Below are 20,158 nucleotides of genomic sequence, written 5' to 3'. Positions count from 1 at the left end.
TGCAGCAAGAAGATCCCAAACAAGCAAAGGTAGTACCAATAGTAATAGGGGTCTTGGGTGCAATCCCAAAAACAACCATTTGAACACCATAGGCAGGGACAAATTCGCCAACAGTTAATTGCAAATGGCAGCTTTACTGGGAACAGTTTACATCTTGTGATGATATCTGTAACACCATCAAACATCCAGATCTGCCTATCCCAGTTCCTTGGAAAGGACTAGATGGGTAGACAAAAATGCCAAACCCAATCTGAATATCTGGCTGACTACGATGAACCCTAATAATAATAATAAATTTCTTTCTACTATTGTTCCCCAGCTATTAGTAATTTGAAAACAGCATACAGTTGGCCATGTGTTGCAACCATAAGAGGATTAGTAACTGCCCAGTACAAGTATGGGTAGTCCTTTTAGATGGGTAGTCCTAAACCAATACATCTGCAGATCTGAAAGCAGGATTACAGGAGTGGTTTTTCCCTCCCAGCAAATGCACAGAAACTATATCGCCTGTAATGAGTGGCAAAAATAGAGATTTGGTTCAGAATGCAGCAAATAAGGCAAGTAAAAAATTCCAGTTTATATATAAAGTAGCAGATTCTTTACCTCTGCCTTTTCAAAGCACATTTTAGGAAGCTCTTTTGAGGGTTCCACTGGATTGTTAAACACATCTGGATTGAATTTCTTAGAAGTCTCAACATTTCCATTATTATCTGTTACTAACATCATTTCTTCCTCTTGCATCCTCAACAATTTCATTTCCTACAAACATCAAGCAACATTTATTTTAATCCCCAAATTTGCTATTTGGACTTTGATGGCTTTATTCTATGTATGTGTTTGTATTAATGAAAGTCATCCAAGAATCTGCAAACGTGATACTTTTAATTGATTTTCTCAATTAGTACAATAAAATAATAACTATTAATGAATGGGTGGTATTCTTGTATAGACTTGGAATTTTAAAAATGTGGCAATATCAACATATATCAAGGTCTTTTTGCCATGCTTTAAAAAAAATCTACTAATTAAGAATATTTCATGCATACAAGAAAGTAGGTCTATTAAGGCTTATGACACAATAAATCTCTTGTGTTACTAATTTATTACAAAACCATCAATGACTTTTGAAGACTTTAATTGATAGGTCATATGCAAATTCCATTTCTGTAAAACGGATAAATGCAGTGTAAGAAAACCTTGAGATTAGTCCCTATGCCACTGAATTCTAATTTAACTTGATAGAAAGAAAATAAATAAATAAATACAGAAGGAATAATATTATTCACTGCTATATTACCTAATATTAAAATTAAAGGCAATTGATTATGAATGATAGGATTAAAATTGGACACATCTCATAAGCATTTATCTGGGGGAGGTTGCCTATCACTTCATTTGAGTTTTTTTCAATCCTTTCGGAAAAAACCAGGGATGAGTCTGCAGATTTAATACATAAATATATAATATGGAGCCGTGGTGGCATGGTGGTTAGAATGCAGAACTGCAGGCTTACTCACTGCTCACAGCCAGGAGTTCGATTCTGAGCTGCTCAAGGTTGACTCGGCCTTCCATCCTTCCAAGGTCAGTAAAATGAGGACCCAGATTGTTGGGGGAAATATGCTGACTCTGTAAACTGCTCAGAGAGTGCTATAAAGCATTGTGGAGTGGTATATAAGTCTAAGTGCTATTGCAAGTGCTATTGCTATGTAAATTTAACACTGAACTACTGGTATTGAGCTTAAATCCAAAGTGATGATATGAAACTTTTTATTCCTTCTTTTAATTTCTAACCTCACAGTACAGTGCAGTGCAGTGTTAATATTGTAACACTTCATTGTACTGTAAAGTATGACTTAATCTAATTAGGAAAGTAAAATATTTATGTCCACTCACAAACTTTGTCTTCTTTATAAGCTTAGCCCATTTTCTGTTCAATTTTTTCAATTCTCCAGAAACAGCTGATCCCACTTCTGCATTGCTGGATTCAATCAAAAAGTTTCCAGCTTCATTCAAGGAACCATGCCGTGAATTCCAGGCTGCCAAAGTTTCTGGGGAGATCTAAAGGATCATATTAAAATCCATATGATGTCTATGGTGCGTCCATAGTTTTCAAAACAATTTCAATAACTGGAAAAAAAATTAAAATACCTTCTTAAGATGGTCTTTTCGAGTCTCTTCCAGCCAAGGTTTTAGTAACTGGATGTTCTCCACATAGATGGCCCAAGACGATAAAACTTTTTTTAAGGTGTCATTCACATTGTTAATGTACTCTCTGCACTTGGAAATCTGAACTTCTGTCATCTTAAACAATTTGACTGTTTCTTCAAGATCAATTTCTAAAATATTTTAAAATAATAACATCATTAACCATTTCCACAGTTAGTATACAAAGACTTTCTACTTTCCTGATTTTACAGATCAAAAATCAATATTGAAAGAGAACAACTTGCACAAGGTAAATACATTTGTCATTGGGATGAGACTCTAACATGCAATTATAATTCATTTCTTGCATTATATATATATATATATATATATATATATATATATATATATATATGAATGAACTGCAATTAAATAAATCTGCCATAAGGATCAAGCCTTCATCCTACATTTAATGAAATTGTCTCACTTCATCTTGCCAACCATTCTTTAGTAGGCTCCCATAAGATGGAAAACATTTATGTATCTACTAACAAGGGAATAATAGGTACATAATGTATTGTTTGTTCTGTCCCAAATAGCTACCTTAAAGATGAATGAAATCTTACTAATACAGCTTAGTGGGTCATAGGGTATCAGTCACAGGTAAACAAAGTCAAGAAACAGGCATTCAGGAAGCTTGTCGGTGTTTCTTTCTTCCCTATCTTACACCAAACAAAATCATGGTGGCATTATTTAATCATTTTTCCTGAAAATCCTTAAGAATTTAGGAATTCTTCCCATTTCCAAGACAAGGTATATATTCCGTTGTTCTCAGGAAGATGCTGAATCTATTTTGGGGCTCCACAGAGTGCTTACATGAAATGCTTATTACTAATACAATAAAAATCACTTCGTGCTAAAAATGATAACACTTGGGAGAAGGTGGGCTCATCTTTCTGAAAAGCTAAATTTGTACTTTTCTTTACCTTAGTGAGAACAAGGCCAAATACCTCGTGACAGTGCATAACAAATGCATGTTTTTGAAGGTTCAAGATTCTAGCCATTCCATTAGTTCATTTTACTTCCTTTGCTCTGTCTCTATCCAATATTCTCTATTTCATACCTAACGAACACACTTCATTTTCTTAAGGTTGTTTTCAAGAAGGAAAAGGTGTCCCTGACAGTTCCTCCCCCCCTTTTTTTATATGCCCTTAAATCTTAAGTTTCTTTAAATGCATTACTGTTAATTCATGGCTTGTGCAATTCTGGCCCTGTAACAATAATCCTTACAGACCAAGCACTGAAAATCAAGGGAACGTTGAACCCTGGACAGAACCACTGTGATGTTTATGAATTCTTACCCAAATTAGGATCTTTTATCATTTTGTTCTTCTGTGCTTCACATACTTGTAATGCAGTGTCTAGTTGACCAAGAAAACCTTTTTCTTCAATAAAATTCTGCCCCAAAATAAAATGACACATTTGTTTAAGAAATGTTTGCCGCTGTAGAGAATTAGCAGTAATTCAATTTGAGATTTACAGATTATCTGAGTTTATATGGATCAGATGAAACGGAGACAAAGTAAGGGATAAAAGCAAGGAATCTGCTGAGGTGGAGGAGGGTGAGAAAAAAAAATTAAAATGTCCATGAGGATAACATGATGAAAGAACAAATTTAAAAAAGTCCTCATCCAGCATATAGTTTGTACGAGGCATGAACTTTGAAATATGTGAGAGTCCCAGAATACATGATCTCAATTGAAATAAATTAATTTAAAGCTTTAACAAGCAGCTTTTAAAAACAACAGGACTTTATACAAGCAGTTCAAGAGTGAATAGTGTTCTCTGCCTCTCAAACCACCAACAACACTGTCAAGGTTTAGACCTTACAACATTTGGCAAGTCTTCCTACTTGGAGAAACAAATTGTGGTTTTTCTCAGGCTTCTTATTAAATGTTTGTAGATTTACACTGACATCTGCTGGATGTTCGTATAAGAAGAATTAAGACTGATAAAATGAGAATTTCTGATGCAAGAAAGCTGCTTTTAAAATGGGAAAGAGATAGTTGAACTCTTCAAGGACAAAAAGCAAGCAGCTCAAAAGCTATTGACTTGAAGAGGCAGAAGGAAGGAGCCCGGTATTTAACCCTGAGACCAGTTCATACACATGTAGGGCAAGATTCCTATACACTGCTAGTCGCTGAACTGCTTTGTTCAAATGGGTTCTCAATACTCTGCAATGAATGTATTTATCTGAACTTCTTGGGTCTGCTGGGGGATGCATTGCTGAGAAGGAGTTTGTCATACCTATACAAAGCCTTGACAAAATATGTATTACTTATTTACAACTGCAGCTAAGATGTGGCACTTTTAATATGCTAAATCCATAATCCATATACTTGCTTAGAGCAGCCAGATGGGTGCAGTGGTTAAAGTGTTGGCCTAGAAACCAGAGACCGTGAGTTCTAGTCCTGCCTTATGCATGAAAACCAGCTGGATGACTTTGGGACAATCATTCTTTCTGTCAGCCCAACCCAACTGGCAGGGTTATTGTTGTTGTAGGGAAATAGGAGGGGGAAGAAGTATTATTTATGTTTATGTTGCCTTGACTTAATTATAAAAGTAATAAAGGTAGGATAAAATATTTAATAAAAATTAAAACTAAAATGAATAAATAGTATGTACAGAATTTGTATGGGTGCCTTTGATTCAGCTCTTGAGTCTCTTCTGCATAGCTATCCAAGAAGCAACTATAATGCTTACATGCCAATCTAATAGCAATAACTCCACAGTCTCCTTGGTTCCAAACTTGATGTTCCAGATGTTCAGTTTAGATGTCAATTCGTTGAAAAGAGCTGAGCTGGATGAGCAGTAGTATTCTGCAATAATGCTGAAATTTTCAAGTTGAACTTTGCTGAACCTGAAAATAAACCCAACATCTTTTCTATAAAATGTAAAACAAAACCAATGAGCCTGATCTGCACTCTATAAAACACACTGTGATCTAGAAAAATGCACAGCTTTTTACCAGTTAAATACTTTGTTCTGTCTTTATTACTAACCGATTTACAGATGTGTTAGGTTGAACTGGGAACAAGAAATGCTGTGATCTGATGATGATGGTGCAAAAATGATAGAATAAAGTAGATGCATCTGAAGAGCAAAAGAAAGTGTTACAATTGCTAGAGGGCCTTCAGGACCCAGCCAAGACTTTAATAACTATATGAAGTCTTGAAGGACTTTAAAAGACCCCTAGCAATTAATAGAAGCAACATTGAACGAGATGGATCAACAGTCTGATTCAGAATTAAATAGCTTCATACATTTATAAACTAGATGCAAAAATATGAATGACAAATGGCAGGAAATTGGCATTATTTCCAGAAACAAAAAATGTAAGAAGAGCTGTGTTGAATCAGGCCTGTGGCCCATCTACATTTTGCTTTCTATTAGCTGGATTTGCACAAAGTACAGATGCTTAATCAGATCATTTAGAGCACCATTGTTTGCTATGTTTGCACACATTCCTGGTGAGCTTAATATGTCTTAATCTTAGTTAATTAGTTCTAACTTTGTTTGGTGAAAATTCAGACTATTGAATTAGTTTATATTACAATACCTTATATGAACCCCCCTCCCCAAAAAACAAAAACAAATTAAACATGTTAATCCAGGCAGTGATTTCAGAGAAACCACAAGCTAGGCTTGAATTGATCATGGGGAGAGTAAGACCACACAACTTGCCTACGAGGAAAATCAGATCCTGGGATTGAATAAATTCCTCAATCTAGTGAATACATCACATCTGGAGGATATCAGGTTGTGGGAAATGCATACAATGTGTGTGTCAATAAGAGCAGCAGAGATGCCCACCATCGGTCTGCAGTTAGGCTACTAAATATGATAAGAACACAATTATATTTAGCTGAATGCAGCAAATCAAAGGAGGAATTTGACATCACAAACCTTTTTCTCATTTCTTCCAGCTTCTGAGGTGGAACTACCAGCATTCCAGCATTATCTCTATTGTCAAAGGACTGAAGGGTTTCCAAATGTTGTTGAAAACTTTCCATCGAATTCTAAAAACAGAAGCATTATTCACAAATGTCTTACAATTAAAGCATCATTTATTCATCTATATGTGCATTTATTTTTCTAGCAATAGGACAGAACAGCAATAGGTTAATAAATTTCTCAAAGAAAAGTATCATTGAATAATTATGGAATAGTTTATAAAAATGGTTATAAAGACAGTTCCTGAAATACTGCATCTTTCTTTACTTAAAGAGCTGATAGTATTCTTACTGTACAATATGAATATTACACTGTTTTTTATTTTACCTTGTTTTATATTATAGTGCACCCTAGGATATATTATCAGCTGCTGTAATTCTTGGGCGACTGCCAAAAGCCCCAAAACCCAGCAGAGCCCACTGATGACGCCTGGTGAGTATGCCTGGGGTTGTATTTGCCCAAAGAGATAATATTCAGAGCAATGCTAGAGTTGGTTGCCCTTTACATTTTCCACTCAATAGCACTAAAAGGCTGAATGAAGTCATTGTTTAAATATCTTACAATGTCGCATCCAGCATAAAGAATGTGGGAAATGTCAAGAGTTTTGGCTTATCTCAAAATGTGACTTCAGCCAATCATTTGAAAAGCAACCCCAAATCTATTGTATCTGTTGTGCAATGCATCCTAAAACTGTATATACTATTTCAATCTCTGTCAAAGTCATTTCCTCTTCTAAAATCTGTTTCGTCAAGCTAGAAATCCTAGGTAGATCTGAATTCTCTATATACTTTTTTACTTTTCCTGCTGAAATCTCCTCCCTCTTATATAATTCCTTATAGAAATCTACAGCAATTCATTTTCCCCTTTTACTTGCTCGGCTCCAAGGCCGGAAAACATAAAAAAAAGATTTGTGGTACCTCGTATTGCATATAATTACGGGCAGCAAGAATAACATTTGCTCAGATTTGGAAAGACAAATATATCCCACCAGATGAAGCAATAATAAAAAAGATACTGGACTGTGCCGAAGCAGATAGATTGACCAAAAAATTGAAAGACAGAGACCAAATGCCAACATGTCTATTTTGGGAAAAATGGTATATTTGGCTATCGAAAAGAAGACAACAATCAGATTAATATAATATAAACAGGCATTGTATATATTGAAGATACTTTATTGCATATATAAAGTGAGGTCGGATAGACCTGATTGGTATATAAGCTCAAAATAGCCTGGATAGCTCAACAGACAGAGCACTGTAATTTAACACCAGCTGTCTGCAATTAAAGTAAGATCGAATCTCGCCAGGCTCAAGGTTGACTCAGCCTTCCATCCTTTCTAAGGTAGGTAAATTGAGGACCCAGTTTGTGGCGGCAATAAGCTGACTTTGTATAAATATACAAAAGTATGAAGGCTATTGCTTAACGCATTGTAAGCCGCCCTGAGTCTCCGGAGAAGGGCGGCATATAAATCAAATTAAAAAAAAAAAAAGGTTGTCCTGTCTCCCCCGGACTGTATTGTGAATATATTGTATAGGTTTATGTTAAATATTAGTTTACTAAGGTATTGTTTATAGCCCTTTATGTTTTTTGTTATATCGTTTTGTTCTTTCTTTTGTTTGCTTTTTGTCTTCTTTTTAACTACAAATGTAAATAAAGACTATTTTAAAATAAAACTGTATATACTACAGTAGAAGACAAACTCTAATAGAAATGCATGCTTACTCATTTGACTTATTTATTAATTAAATTTATATTCCACCCATCTCACTCTTTTGGGCAAATGTAGGCTGCTTACAAAAATGGTTTGTGTAAGTTGGGTTTACTTGATTGTTTAGATTCTTGTTCATTATATAGTGAAGCAAATGTAAGCTTGTGGTCCTTTTTTTCCTCAATATTGTTCACAGTACCCCAAATAATAGGAAAAGGGCATTTCTGATTGTATTACAGTACTAACAGTGCTACAAACAACAGTAAATAAGAGCCTTGGTGGGGCAGCGGATTAAACTGCTGTTAAAGTAGCACTTAGCTGTCAGCTGCCTGCAATTACTGCGAGTTCAATTCTCACCAGGCTCAAGGTTGACTCAGCCTTCCATCCTTTTGAGGTAGGTAAAATGAGGACCCGGTTTGTGGGGGCAATAAGCTGAATTTGTATAAAAAAGAACACCGCTTAGTGGGGACCAAAAAGCCCTACTAAGCAGGTATATACAAAAAGTATGAAGGCTATTGCTTAATGCATTGTAAGCTGCCCTGAGTCTCCGGAGAAGGGTGGCATATAAATCGAACTAATAAATGAATGAATGAATGAATGAATGAATGAATGAATGAATGAATGAATAAATGCCATGATGGTTGCTTTAAGCAAGGCAAGTATATAAGAAGATGATATATTTTACTAATACATATTAGTAAAAGGAATTTTGCCTGGTGGGGTCCAGAAGAGCCTTGTCTTCTGTAGCTCTTGCCCCAGAACATCTTATCCCTTGAGGTGAGATTGGCTGCCACCCTCCTGACATTTTGTAAAAGCCTTAAAACCTAGTTTTGTCAGATGATTGGGGATCCAATGGGAAAGTTTCATACTGGAGGTGGTTGATTAATTAAAAGCTAATCCCACCTCCCTACTCCCCCGTATCCAGCACCCTCCTTTTCCATCTTGTGTTAATGATTTTATTTTGTTTGTTCTGCCATTTTATATTCAATGCTTTTAATGTTTGTTAATGTTTATTATGCTGTAAGCTGCCCACGAGATGGGAAGCAAATAAATTTAATCAATAAATACATTAAAAAATAAATATTTTACTTTACTTAACCAACCTGTACAGCTCTTAATTTTTCTTCAAGGGCAGCTGTTGCTTTCAAATGATCTTGAGAAATGGGTAGATTGTGTGCCAGATGCTGCTCTGTTTCTTTCAGCCAAGCCTCAGTGGCATTTAGAGATGGAGGTAACATATTGTCCAGCTCTGCTTTCCATTCAGTCATCTAGACAAATAAATCAGAGAAATGCTATTAATTTTGGTTCTTCAACTATTCATACTTTATATCACAAAAATATACCAGCATATTGCTTAATCAGAATAGAGCTGGAAGGGACTTTGGAGGTTTTCTAATCCAAGCCCCTGTTCAAGCAGGAAACCTTATACCATTTCAGACAAGTGACTGTCTAGTTTCTTCTTAAAAATCTCCAAGATGAAGCACCCACAACTTCTGAAGGCAAGTGTTCCACTGCTTAATTAAGAAGTTTCTCCTTCAACTATTCATACTTTATGTCATACAAATGTACCAACATACTGGAACCATTCTACAGAGGAATTATTGAGTCTGTCATCTCCACCTTTGAAACTGTCTGGTTTGGTTCTGCAACCCAACAAGACAGACACAGACTTCAGAGGATAAATAGACCTGCAGAAAAAACAATGGCTACCAACTTGCCTTCCATTGAGGACCTGTATACTGAACGAGTCAAAAAGAAGGCTGTGAAAATATTTACAGACTCTTTACATCCTGGACATAAATTGTTTCAACTCCTACCCTCAAAATGATGCTATAGAGCACTGCACCACAGAACAATTAGACACAAGAAGAGTTTTTTCCCGAACGCCATCACCCTGCTAAACAAATAATTCCAACACTGTCAAACTATTCACTAAGTCTGCATTACTATTAATCTTCTCATCGTTCCTATCACTTATCTCCTCCCACTTATGACTGTATGACTTTAACTTTGTGATTGTATCCTTACGATTTCCTACTATGATTTGATTGCTTATTTGTACCCTATGACTATCATTAAGTGTTATACCTTATGATTCTTGATGAATGTACCTTTTCTTTTTATGTACACTGAGAGCGTATGCACCAAAGACAAATTCCTTGTGTGTCCAATCATACTTGTCCAATAAAGAATTCTATTCTATTCTATTCTATTCTATTCTATTCTATTCTATTCTATTCTATTCTATTCCATTCCATTCCATTCCATTCCATTCCATTCCATTCCATTCCATTCCATTGTTCTTTTGAGCATATAAATTACCCCTCTGACTGGCAAAATATTCTATTGCTCCCATCTTTGTTTCATATTTGTATGGCAAGAAATGTGTTCTCATAGAAGCCACATGTTCAAATGCATGAACAAGAAACCTTTTACAACAACAAAATAAATGCAAATTCCTGCGAACATCCTAATGACCTGATAGGATAGGTTATCCCATGCTTCCTTCATCTCCGAATAATCTCCATCCAGCTCTGGCCCTTTTCTTTTAGATTCCAGAATGGGAATGAAGGCTTTTTTTTCTTCATTAAATGCTTCTGTAAATGTTAGCATTGCCTAAGGATTTAAATTGATATTGAAAAGAGTAAGTGCACTCAATATAGTCAGTGTCAGATACTTAAAAGAACTAGGGACATTAAGAGGATAGGATTGTCAATGGTTATAGAACATGATATTTAAATGGGACTGGATACAAGGGTAGTTTATCTCTGAATAATGGATGCTCAAGTGAACAACAGAATATTCACATAATGAACTTAACCTGGTTATATCATTTAAACACTTTCTACAACTGGGAGTTGGTCAGTTTATACATTTAATAAATAATAATTTGCATACTAGAATTATATGCAAAATGGAGTAGTTTCAAATAACAGCCTATTCCACAAAAACTAACCAAGCTTAAAATCACTCACAAGTTCTTTTAATACCACTACAGATAACCCTTGACAACGCGACCACAATCCTTTGACCAAAATTTTTATTGCTAAGCAAGACAGTTATGAAATGAGTTTTGCATCCATTTTACAACGTTTCTTGCTACGGCTGTTCAGTGAATCACTGCAATTGTTAAGTTAGGAACACCGTTTTTACATGTATCTGATTTTCCCATTGACTTTGCTTATCAGGTCACAAAAGGTGATCACATGACCCTGGGACACTGCAACCATCATAGATACATGCCAGTTGCCATGCATACAAATTTTGAACACAGGACCATGGAATGCTGCAATGGTCGTAAATGTGAAAAATGGACATAAGTCACTTGTTTCAGAGCCATTGTAACTTTGAATGGTCACCAAATGAATGGTTGTGTTAGATTTTTAGGTAATCTGATAAATCACATTGCATAAACACAACCCATGTCTATCCTTTCTGCTTGGCCATTATTGGAACAGAAAACTAAGCAACAATATTTCAGTCTGATTCTTCTCAGTAGTCTGAATCTTTATCATCAACTTCCTGACCGACAGGTAAATTCTTTATACCGTGATTTATTTTGTTTTAATATTTTTTGCAATTATGATTGGCTTCTTCAATAACACCAGAGATGTAGAAGCTAACATATTCATGGATTTACTGTGGTAAGGATGAACCTGCATGGTTTTAAAAGGGGACTAAAATACATTAACACTACATGATCTGTTCATTAACAGCTATGCGCCCAATTGTTTTTCATTCCACTTCAGACATAAAACTGCCACAAAATGTAAAATGTTCCTATCTTCATATGTTTTATTCAGTTTTAATGATTGTGAAAAGCTACTATTTTTTAAAAAATGAGTAAGTATAGGTCTGTGTTGGTAAACCTATGGCATGCATTCCACAGATGGCACGCAGAGCCCTCTCTGCGGGCATGCAAGCCATCGCACCAGCTCAGCTCCGCGTGGATGCATGTGCGCCTACCACCAGCCAGTTGGTTTTCTGGTCTCTGCTGTGCATGCATATGCAGGGAACATGTGTGCATGCACGGGGGACGGGGCACATCCCTGGGGGCCTGCGTGCATGGGGGGGCCGCACATGGGAGGTCACGTGCACATGGGCAGGGATGGGGCGCATAGGGGGGGTCACGCATGCATTGCATTATGGGTGTGCACTCAGTGCCAAAAAGGTTAGCCATCACTGGTATAGGTAATACTCTAAAGGTCATTAACATTTTAAATAATAATTTTGTGCTTCATACGCATAAATATTTGATCATTAATCAAATTTTATTTTGATTAGGTCCTACTGCATAAAAAGTAGAGAAGGAGTGGCATCATGCAAAACCAGGCCTTTATTAAGGCTGATGAATTCTTTATGTGGCCTGAATCACATAAAATGCTATCATAAAATTGTAACCATGACCAAAAACAGCACAGAAAGCACAATCCAAAATCTTCATTTCATAAAAAGATACCAAAAAAAGGGCTCCGTTGTTATTATTTCATATTTCTTGTAATATAATGTAATCCTCCAAAGGATAAATTTACAAAGTTACTTACTTCAAACTTCCTGTAGAAGGATGCATTCTCTAGCTCAGTCAGCAACTTTGTTAACTTGCATTCCTGTGCATTGAGCCAGCTCAAGGTCTCTTTGATTTTTCCCTGGAAAACAACAAAAAATGTATCCACTTGAACAGATATTCCTGTTTGCACTGTTACAGAAAATAGTGTTTTGTTACTCTTGTTCCCAGAGACTTTGGCCTTTATAGACTGTTTTGCAAACATCTGTGAAATATATTTGCTTCTAATTCATATCACTTGTTTAGTTTTGGCTCAGTAAGTCGTTTGACCCAAACATTGAGTGTTTACAGCATAATTCAGCATAATCTGTGACTGAAACCTCTATGCTTCACCCAATAAATATGGTTAAAATAAACCATAGTTTAGCATGTGATACAGTGTCTAGAATATATCAATCTCGCTATATTCACATATTGCACCAGAGCTATAGCAATAGCACTTAGACTTATATATCACCCCATAGCGCTTCACAGCACTCTCTGGGTGGTTTACAAAGTCAGCATATTGTCCCCAACAATCCAGGCCCTCATTTTACTGACATCAGAAGGATGGAAGACTGAATGGACCTCAAGCCTCATAAGGATTGAAATCCAGACTGTGGGTGGAATTTGCCTACAATGCTGCATTCTAATCACTGCTCCTAACCACCTAGGCTCCTAAATCATCATATGAACTTTTTGTATTAATTTAGTGTAATGTATGAACCAAACCATTAGCACATATTACTTGTTTTAATAAACCATGATTTTTTAAAAATGATTTAGCATTATATATGTAACAAGATCATAATCTTAAGAGACATTAATTATCAGTGAATGTTCCACCTAAACTAGCTGCAGGTCTAATTAAATTCAGAAAAATAAAATTTATCACAGCATGGATTTTCTACAAAGATAAAACAGTCATAGATAAAATTGGAAAAAAAAAACAGGGTGCAAAATATATATATTAAAAACATTTAGCTATCACATACTGTACCTGCATTCTATCTTCAGCCACAGGTAAACTTTTAAAATACTGGAGAAACTGAGCCACATAAGTCATGATGGATTTTTCATCTGGACTGGTGACATCAACATCTGTGGAATGCCAAGAGCTTTGAATATATTCCAAAGTAGAAACTTCTAATAATACAATGCACTGCTGTCCAGAAAACCCAGCCACTATGTATATTACTGATTAGATCTGCATTGCCCATAATTGTATTTGAGGTGGATTGCAAAATTGTCTGGATCATACATAAATTATTTTTTCTGGATTTCTATTTAGCACAGTTTATGAACCATTCATTCTAATTTAACATTATGTATAAATGAAACCAATATAGCTTGTTCAACAAAAAGTATTGTTATGTGACAATGCAGCAATTGTGACTATTCTCACAATGGTTCAATTGGTTATTGACCAATGACGGGTAAAATTTTATTTTACCTCCTCAAATTTGTGCAGAGGCAGGAGACAGACTCAGTGTGATGGAGAGTCTTCCAATTTAACTCCCCAATGCTTCTATCTCCTGCCTGCTGCCTTATTTCCTTGGGAAACAATATTGATAATTCATACGTAAAACAGTATGAAGTATTTGAGAGATTACAGGGATTCACCCTGATATTTCCTAGTGGGAAATTATGTTATCAGTCCTTTCTTTTACATAGCAGATAGAGAAGGAAATCATGGGACAAATACTTCTGGACCCCTAGCAAGAATGAAATGCAATAGCCTTTCCCATCTTTGAATGAAATCTCTGCCACCCAATATATGTCATCTCCCTTTCTCAATGTCAAAGAAGCTCAGAATTTCCAAGAAGAAGCTTCTGAACATTTTAGTGTGGCCCAGCTTGCTACTTTTGGAAATGCAGTTATCAGCCTGAATAAGGTTCTCGAGGGTGGGGTGAGGTGGATAAATTATTCACCAAGAAAGCCTGTAAACAATCTGTTCACAGTATTAGGTAAAGGTAAAGGTTCCCCTTGCACATACAGTATGTGCTCATCTCCCGAAGAGCCAGCGCTGTCTGAAGATGTCTCCATGGTCACATAGCCGGCATGACTAAACGCCAAAGGCGCACGGAACGCTGTTACCTTCCCACCAAAAGTGGTTCCTATTTTTCTACTTGCATTTTTTACATGCTTTCGAACTGCTAAATTGGCAGAAGCTGGGACGAGTAATGGGAGCTCACCCTGTTACACAGCACTAGGGATTCGAACCGCTGAACTGCCACCTTTCGATCGACAAGCTCAGTGTCCTAGCCACTGAGCCACCACATCTCTTTCACAGTGTTAGACCTAGCTCTAAATCCAATCGAGAAGAACCCTGAAGAACCCTCATGGCTGAAGAGGTTGCAGAGTTCTCCTTCACCCCATGCCCTCTTAAGTATCTTATACTAGAACTGCAGAATCAGACCATCCTGACACAAATGAATCTGCGGTTTGACCTGAAATAACTTCATATCTCTAAAAACAATCAAAAGGATTACAGAAAAGTATGCTTGATAGTGATATTAAACAAAATTGCAAAGTATATGTTTGATTGTATCTCTGTCACTGCCACTTTTAATATGCATGTTGTTTTTCCTTAATAGTCGCATCATTTTATCTATTCCAATTTAATAATATTAATAGTAATAATCTAATATTAATAATATTAAGGCAAGGGAAAGCAAGGGAAAGCAAGGCAAGACCAAAATTGGTAAAATAAACCAGCACAATACAGTAAGCACTGCTGGGATTGACGATGTTCAAAACTCAACACCAAGCAGATTGAAGCTAAAGTGCATGTAAAATCTGAGTTACCTTCAGGTTCCAGCAGACGGGGTATACTGAGTTCCTTCTCTGCTATTTGAAACGCCTCTCTCAAATTCTCCTTGTTTGTTCTCTCTTTTGCTTTCTCCACATCAACCAAGCCTGGCCTTAAGGCATGAATGATGGCTAAGAAAGCCAACCCATTTCTCCAACTGGATTTGAAATCTGCAACGCTGATAGACCCATGCCTATGATCAAAAGCATTTAAAAACACACACAATTAAAGAGAGGGAAGAAATATTATGCTGGAGAAGAAAATAAACATTTGTATACCAGCCTGTTCGTTCAACCTGATTTTAAAACTAGCTATAATCCTTCTACCCTTAGTTTAAAGACCAAAGTAAAGAAGCTCTGTTAACAAATGTATGGATAGATTTTTCTAAAGAAAAGAAAATAGAAAATGTGGGAGGTGCTGTATAGCTTGCCCTGACTTTCAATAGAAACTCTCTGGGAAATTATAACTTAAAAGTTAGAGGAAGGGTGGTTCTTTTCCATGGCATAATAAATTGATTACTGACATAATTCAAATATATTTTGAAAGAAACTTCACACCATTTGTTCCTTACAGCACACTTTCTTTCTATGCAGTTCAGCCAGATGAATGCTGACCAAACAACTTAAACTGAAAATAAACAAGGAAGGAATGTACTTGTATCAGATAGATTTCTTGTCTAATTACATATGAAAAATGAAATAAAAGTTATTCAGTTAGAAGAGTAACTGAATGACTTGCAAAATGGGAAATCAGTTCTGTGTTCTGTCTGCACAACAGAGAACCACAAAAAGACTCAGCAAATACTACCTTCACTTCCTATGCCCATTTAGCCCAACAATCCCATAAATTCATAGTTATAAGAGCTCTTCCCAATCCTGTACATAACTTCCATCACAAGCAGAATACAGACTTGAAAATGAGAAAGCTCCACACAGGTAGAGAATGGGTTGCATTTAGGTGCAACCTAATAGGTGTTTCCTGGGTGCAGAGAGACGAAATGGCTCATTGATCAACACAGGCATCATTTGCTGAACTTTCATTTCATTTTCATTTATTTTTTTCATTTATTTGTACTTGTCAAGCATGCATAAGATTACAGATATAAGTATAAACATGATTATGAATACATGAAATGGATACAAATAAATGGAACAGTAGGACAGGGACAGTAGGCACGCTGGTGCACTTATGCACGCCCCTTACAGACCTCTTAGGAATGGGGTGAGGTCAACAGTAGACAGTCTAAGGTTAAAGTTGTGGGGGTTTGGGAAGTAACCACAGAGTCAGGTAGTGCATTCCAGGCATTAACAACTCTGTTGCTGAAGTCGTATTTTCTGCAATCAAGCCTGGAGCGGTTTACCATAAGTTTGTATATGTTGTGTGCTCATGTATTGTTGTGGTTGAAGCTGAAATAGTCATTGACAGGTAGGACGTTGTGGCAGATAATTTTGTGTACTACACTTACTGGAGAAGCTTCAGATGTGCACAGAGGGAAGTAGGAAATCAGTTTGCCATTTGTTTCAGCATAACTTACCCAACTCTTTTGATCTCCTGGGCAGAGTCCCAACAGCTATTACCAGTCTGATTACTATGCAAGAGTTTGGAAGGACAGCCACCCACCTCTCCAAAAAGATTTGTTTATAATGCTACAACACCAACCTCTAATTACCTACCCCAATTCATCCTGCATTCATTATAAAGTCAAGCTGCAAACTATCAATCTGTTTATATTATGCACTCATAATGAATTTATTCAGTCCAGTCTTCCTCAAGTAATGTATAGCAGATGTTTCAGGTTCTGACTCCCATAAATTCCAAGTAGTTGTAATGGGCAGAGATTATTGGAGTTGTTGTCCAAAACATTTGGAAGGAATCAGGAAAGCCTCACATAATCTTTATTTAAAGTCAACTATAGTAAACTACATTTATTCCTTGCACACTCTGAACTAGAGCCTGCTATATTGCAGCTTTCTAACGTCAGTCCAACCTCTGTTTATAATACGCAACACAAAGAAACACCACTTTTTCTTCCTCTGTTGCTATTCCTTATTTCCATCTCTCTCTCTCTCTCTTTTCCTCTACATTTTTAATTTAGATTTAGAATTTTGAGTCCTACAATATGGCTTTATGAAGTGTTAAATACTTTCGGAAACTGTTATATTTCATACTGTGAACTTTCCAGGAAGAAAAAGCAGCTGGAAAATAATTTTCAATGTGGTTGTTGAGGTACATCTTTTAAATACTATGTTATGCATTTAGAGGTCTTTGAAGAATATAATTTTTGTGGATTCTGACACAAACTGGTCTGGTTCATACTTAAGACTAATATGCTGATATAGATGTAGCTGCTTCTCAGATCTGCGTTTGTCTGCAATTACCCTATGGCTCAAATAAATGTAGAAATGGGATAGAACAGATGTATAAGGATCAGACTGATTTTCCTATCCTGACATACCTGTCACACTGTTCCTTAGCCCACAGCAGGACAGCCTTCTTCGCTGATATCTTCCATCGTTCCTTTGCTTTGACATTAGTTCTAGCTGTTGGGCTTGCTGCTGGTGATAAATCCACAGTGCCTGGACTGTCCAGAGATGAATGGCTATATCCACAAGGAAGAGCCTTGGCTAATTCTTCAATCTGTCCATGGGCATCAGAAAGAAAGAGAAAAATGCATTTGAAAATGTCTGACTGTACCTAAAAGAAAGAGTTAATTCAAACGGCTGATTTTGATATGATCTGCTCCTCATATAACAGCCAGAAAAACCATGCAGAAAAAAAGACTACCAAAAAAAATCTAGTTAGCCATGATTTTGACAAGACACATTTTTCATGCAGGATTTGGCTTTTCTATCACATTAAATAAGTATAGTGACCCACTACATTGAGGTTAGTATCCTGTTAGGAACTATTCTATCTCAACACTATGTATTTGAGTTGAAAAAATATGTAACTAAATGTTCAATATTTTCCTTATTAACTATATGGAGGAAAACATTCAACAAGTAACAGCAATTATAAATAACATAATATTCGAACTTTAATTTGTACAAGTCATGCTAAAATAGGATAAATAACTTCCCAAAATTATTGACTGTAGCCAAAAGACCATAATTTAAGGAGAGATAATGCAATGGCAAATGCTATAATAATTTTACATTACAAGTTATATGTTTGAAATAGTTTCTTGGTTTAGCCGTGGTAGAAGAAGCAGAACTGACACAGACAGTACTGTATTGAAATTGTGGGACAACCGCTAATTGGAACTTTGAAAAATTTGAAAAACTTTTCTCTTTATGTTGATTAATACTTACATGAAAATGCAATATAATGATCCATATGAGACCGAGCACGATGGATGGTTTTCCTTCTATGATATCAGCAACATGGATGTTTATAAGTTTGAGCTGGAAAAAAGGAGGATTTATTGTTTTGATGAACAGGAAGATACTAGGAGCCTCCAGATGTGCTGAGATTATTTCCTAAAGTTCCCAGTCAACTGAAAGAGGAAAAATTCTTGGAGTTACAATCCCAGGACATTTGGAGGACACCCATAGGAAAGAATGGCTTGTGTTACAAATCTGCAATGTTTAGTGTATGATTTTTTACAATGACAATCTTGATCCAATGTTAGAGGTGGAATAAACTGCAATACCAAAGAAAGAAAATAAGCTTGCTTTAAGATGAGAACATAGTGCCCCAAATCCAACTCTTGATGGGCACAAATATCTGGTTTTCTTCCTTGAAAAAGTAACAACTAACTTGCTCAATTGTGATTCAGGCACCAAAAAAGGACTGCCATGTGTATTTATTGCAAAAAGCAGATACAATAAAAGTACAAGATATCACAGAGACCTAACAATCAATCTGGATGTCCTTCACATGGAGGAAAATGTTCTTAAATAGCTGAGATCTGTAACTAATTTTGTAGTGAAATTGCTGGAAATAAACACTGAATAATTCATTTAATAATTCATTTAATGCTTTAGAAACTAAATAAACTCTGGCTCCTTTCAAAGCTGGAATACTAACTGATCTATTCTTCAGGAAGGTTAAGGCATTTTCAATGTTGCTTCTGCACTGGAAAGTGTTCGATCCCTTTTCACGTGGCTATAAAATATAAAGAAACAAAAAAGAAGAGTTTGATCAATCTCAGCTGTGAGAATATTTCACTATTTGTAAATATATATTCTTGATTGCAATCTTAATAAGGCAAAGTGACAATAAAAAGAGGACAATGGCATTTGCTCAACTGTGGAAAGATGCAGACACGCCCCCTGACCATCTGATAATAAACAAGATTCTTCGATGTACTGAGATGGACAGGCTAACGTATATCTTAAAAGACAAGAAAGATTCAGTAGAAGTTGGGACAGGTGTTTTGTTTGGCTCAAAAGAAGGTTAAACTTAGGAGAAGGGTGATAAGATTGTCTAATTAGATTAACTAGATATTTATTAGGCTTTATAACTCTTTATAATTTTGATAAAAACAGACCAATTGTTTTGTAGTTAGTAAAAGGAACTTGATTGCATTGAAATGTTTGGCTAGGATGATATTAGTTAATATTAATTGGAGAGTGAGCTTAAGTCTCGGTTAGTCTTGTTTGTTGTTTGGTTTTAGTCCTGTGTTTAGGTGTTTCTATGTTTCGCTTCCTATATTGCTTTTCAACCATTATTGTGTGTTAATTTTATTGTAAATATTTAATAAAGATTTTTTTTTTCAAAAAAAGAGAACAATTCAAGGATGTAGTAATAATTGGTTATATTTGAAGATGACTGTAAGCTGAAGTTATTTTCTACTTTGGTTCTGTCCTCTTATATGCTGCTACTGCTGTTCTTGTGAATATTGCAGGAATATCTATGTATGTGTAATGCCTTACAAAGAGTGAAAGTAAAATTCACTGCCCCAAGGGGTTTACCTTTTTCAAGGAGTTAT

General features: G+C 36.0%; 1 protein-coding gene across 16 annotated transcripts in view; it reads right to left on the bottom strand.

The window, feature by feature from the left end:
• The window catches only part of SYNE2 (spectrin repeat containing nuclear envelope protein 2), a 220,818-nt gene that overhangs the window by 168,551 nt on the left and 32,109 nt on the right, over window positions 1-20,158 (bottom strand). For all 16 annotated transcript variants that reach the window (XM_034433561.3, XM_034433565.3, XM_034433563.3 and 13 more), the window contains 14 exons: window positions 19,255-19,332; window positions 18,537-18,629; window positions 17,681-17,862; window positions 15,222-15,418; window positions 13,414-13,514; window positions 12,415-12,516; window positions 10,349-10,486; window positions 8,974-9,138; window positions 6,112-6,224; window positions 4,909-5,065; window positions 3,507-3,603; window positions 2,149-2,336; window positions 1,894-2,058; window positions 604-759 (listed from right to left, as the gene is read on the bottom strand). In XM_034433561.3, coding sequence (XP_034289452.2) covers window positions 604-759; window positions 1,894-2,058; window positions 2,149-2,336; window positions 3,507-3,603; window positions 4,909-5,065; window positions 6,112-6,224; window positions 8,974-9,138; window positions 10,349-10,486; window positions 12,415-12,516; window positions 13,414-13,514; window positions 15,222-15,418; window positions 17,681-17,862; window positions 18,537-18,629; window positions 19,255-19,332 — 1,932 coding nt within the window. The remainder of the gene's footprint in view (window positions 1-603; window positions 760-1,893; window positions 2,059-2,148; window positions 2,337-3,506; window positions 3,604-4,908; window positions 5,066-6,111; window positions 6,225-8,973; window positions 9,139-10,348; window positions 10,487-12,414; window positions 12,517-13,413; window positions 13,515-15,221; window positions 15,419-17,680; window positions 17,863-18,536; window positions 18,630-19,254; window positions 19,333-20,158) is intronic.

This window comes from Pantherophis guttatus, chromosome 1, assembly GCF_059756535.1.
Source record: "Pantherophis guttatus breed Tessera chromosome 1, ASM5975653v1, whole genome shotgun sequence".
In the NCBI taxonomy this organism is placed as follows: Eukaryota; Metazoa; Chordata; class Lepidosauria; order Squamata; family Colubridae; genus Pantherophis; species Pantherophis guttatus.
The sequence above is the reverse complement of the archived record's forward strand: the minus strand, read 5'-3'. Positions and strand labels throughout refer to the sequence as shown.